Source organism: Geospiza fortis, unplaced genomic scaffold (assembly GCF_000277835.1).
Source record: "Geospiza fortis unplaced genomic scaffold, GeoFor_1.0 scaffold803, whole genome shotgun sequence".
In the NCBI taxonomy this organism is placed as follows: domain Eukaryota; kingdom Metazoa; phylum Chordata; class Aves; order Passeriformes; family Thraupidae; genus Geospiza; species Geospiza fortis.
The window spans coordinates 85,254-85,964 of NW_005054698.1; the positions used below are offsets into that span (position 1 = coordinate 85,254).

The following is a 711-nucleotide window of genomic DNA, read 5'->3' on the forward strand; positions in this document are numbered from 1 at the left end:
CCCGCCCGTGGTGGGCTGGAGGACGCCGGAGGACCGCTCGAACCCCGACGCCTGCACCATCAGCAAGGACCACGGGTACACCATCTACTCCACCTTCGGCGCCTTCTACATTCCGCTTCTTCTCATGCTGGTGCTCTACGGTCGCATCTTCAAGGCGGCACGCTTTAGGATCCGCAAGACAGTAAAGAAAGCAGAGAAGAAAAAAATCGCCGACACCTGCCTCACTCTCTCTCCGGCCACCGTGAAGAAAGGCAACGGGGAGCCCGGCAAGGGCTGGCGGCGGACTGTCAAGACCAAGTCGAGCGCCAGGACGGGACCGCCCTGGAGATCATCGAGGTCCAGCACTGCAACAGTTCCTCCAAGACTCACCTGCCGCTGCCCAGCGAGGCGTGCGGCTCCCCACCGCCGCCCTCTTTCGAGAGGCGCAACGAGAAGAACACGGAAGCCAAACGCAGAATGGCTCTGTCCCGGGAGAGGAAGACCGTCAAGACCCTGGGCATCATTATGGGCACCTTCATCCTCTGCTGGCTGCCGTTCTTCATCGTGGCCCTGGTCCTGCCCTTTTGTGACAGTAAGTGCTACATGCCCGAGTGGCTGGGGGCAGTCATCAACTGGCTGGGCTACTCCAACTCCCTTCTCAACCCCATTATCTATGCCTATTTCAACAAAGACTTCCAAAGTGCTTTTAAGAAAATTATCAAGTGCAAATTT

General features: G+C 58.1%; 1 protein-coding gene across 1 annotated transcript; it reads left to right on the top strand.

Moving 5' to 3' along the window:
* Position 1: 1 nt before the first annotated feature.
* On the top strand, positions 2-708 carry HTR1A (5-hydroxytryptamine receptor 1A; the record flags this gene model as incomplete). The annotated part of the gene is given in 2 exon segments (XM_005431747.2): positions 2-296; positions 299-708. Coding segments are annotated over 2 exon segments (705 nt in total), but the record flags the coding sequence as incomplete, so codon positions are not given.
* Between the last annotated feature and the right edge of the window lie 3 nt (positions 709-711).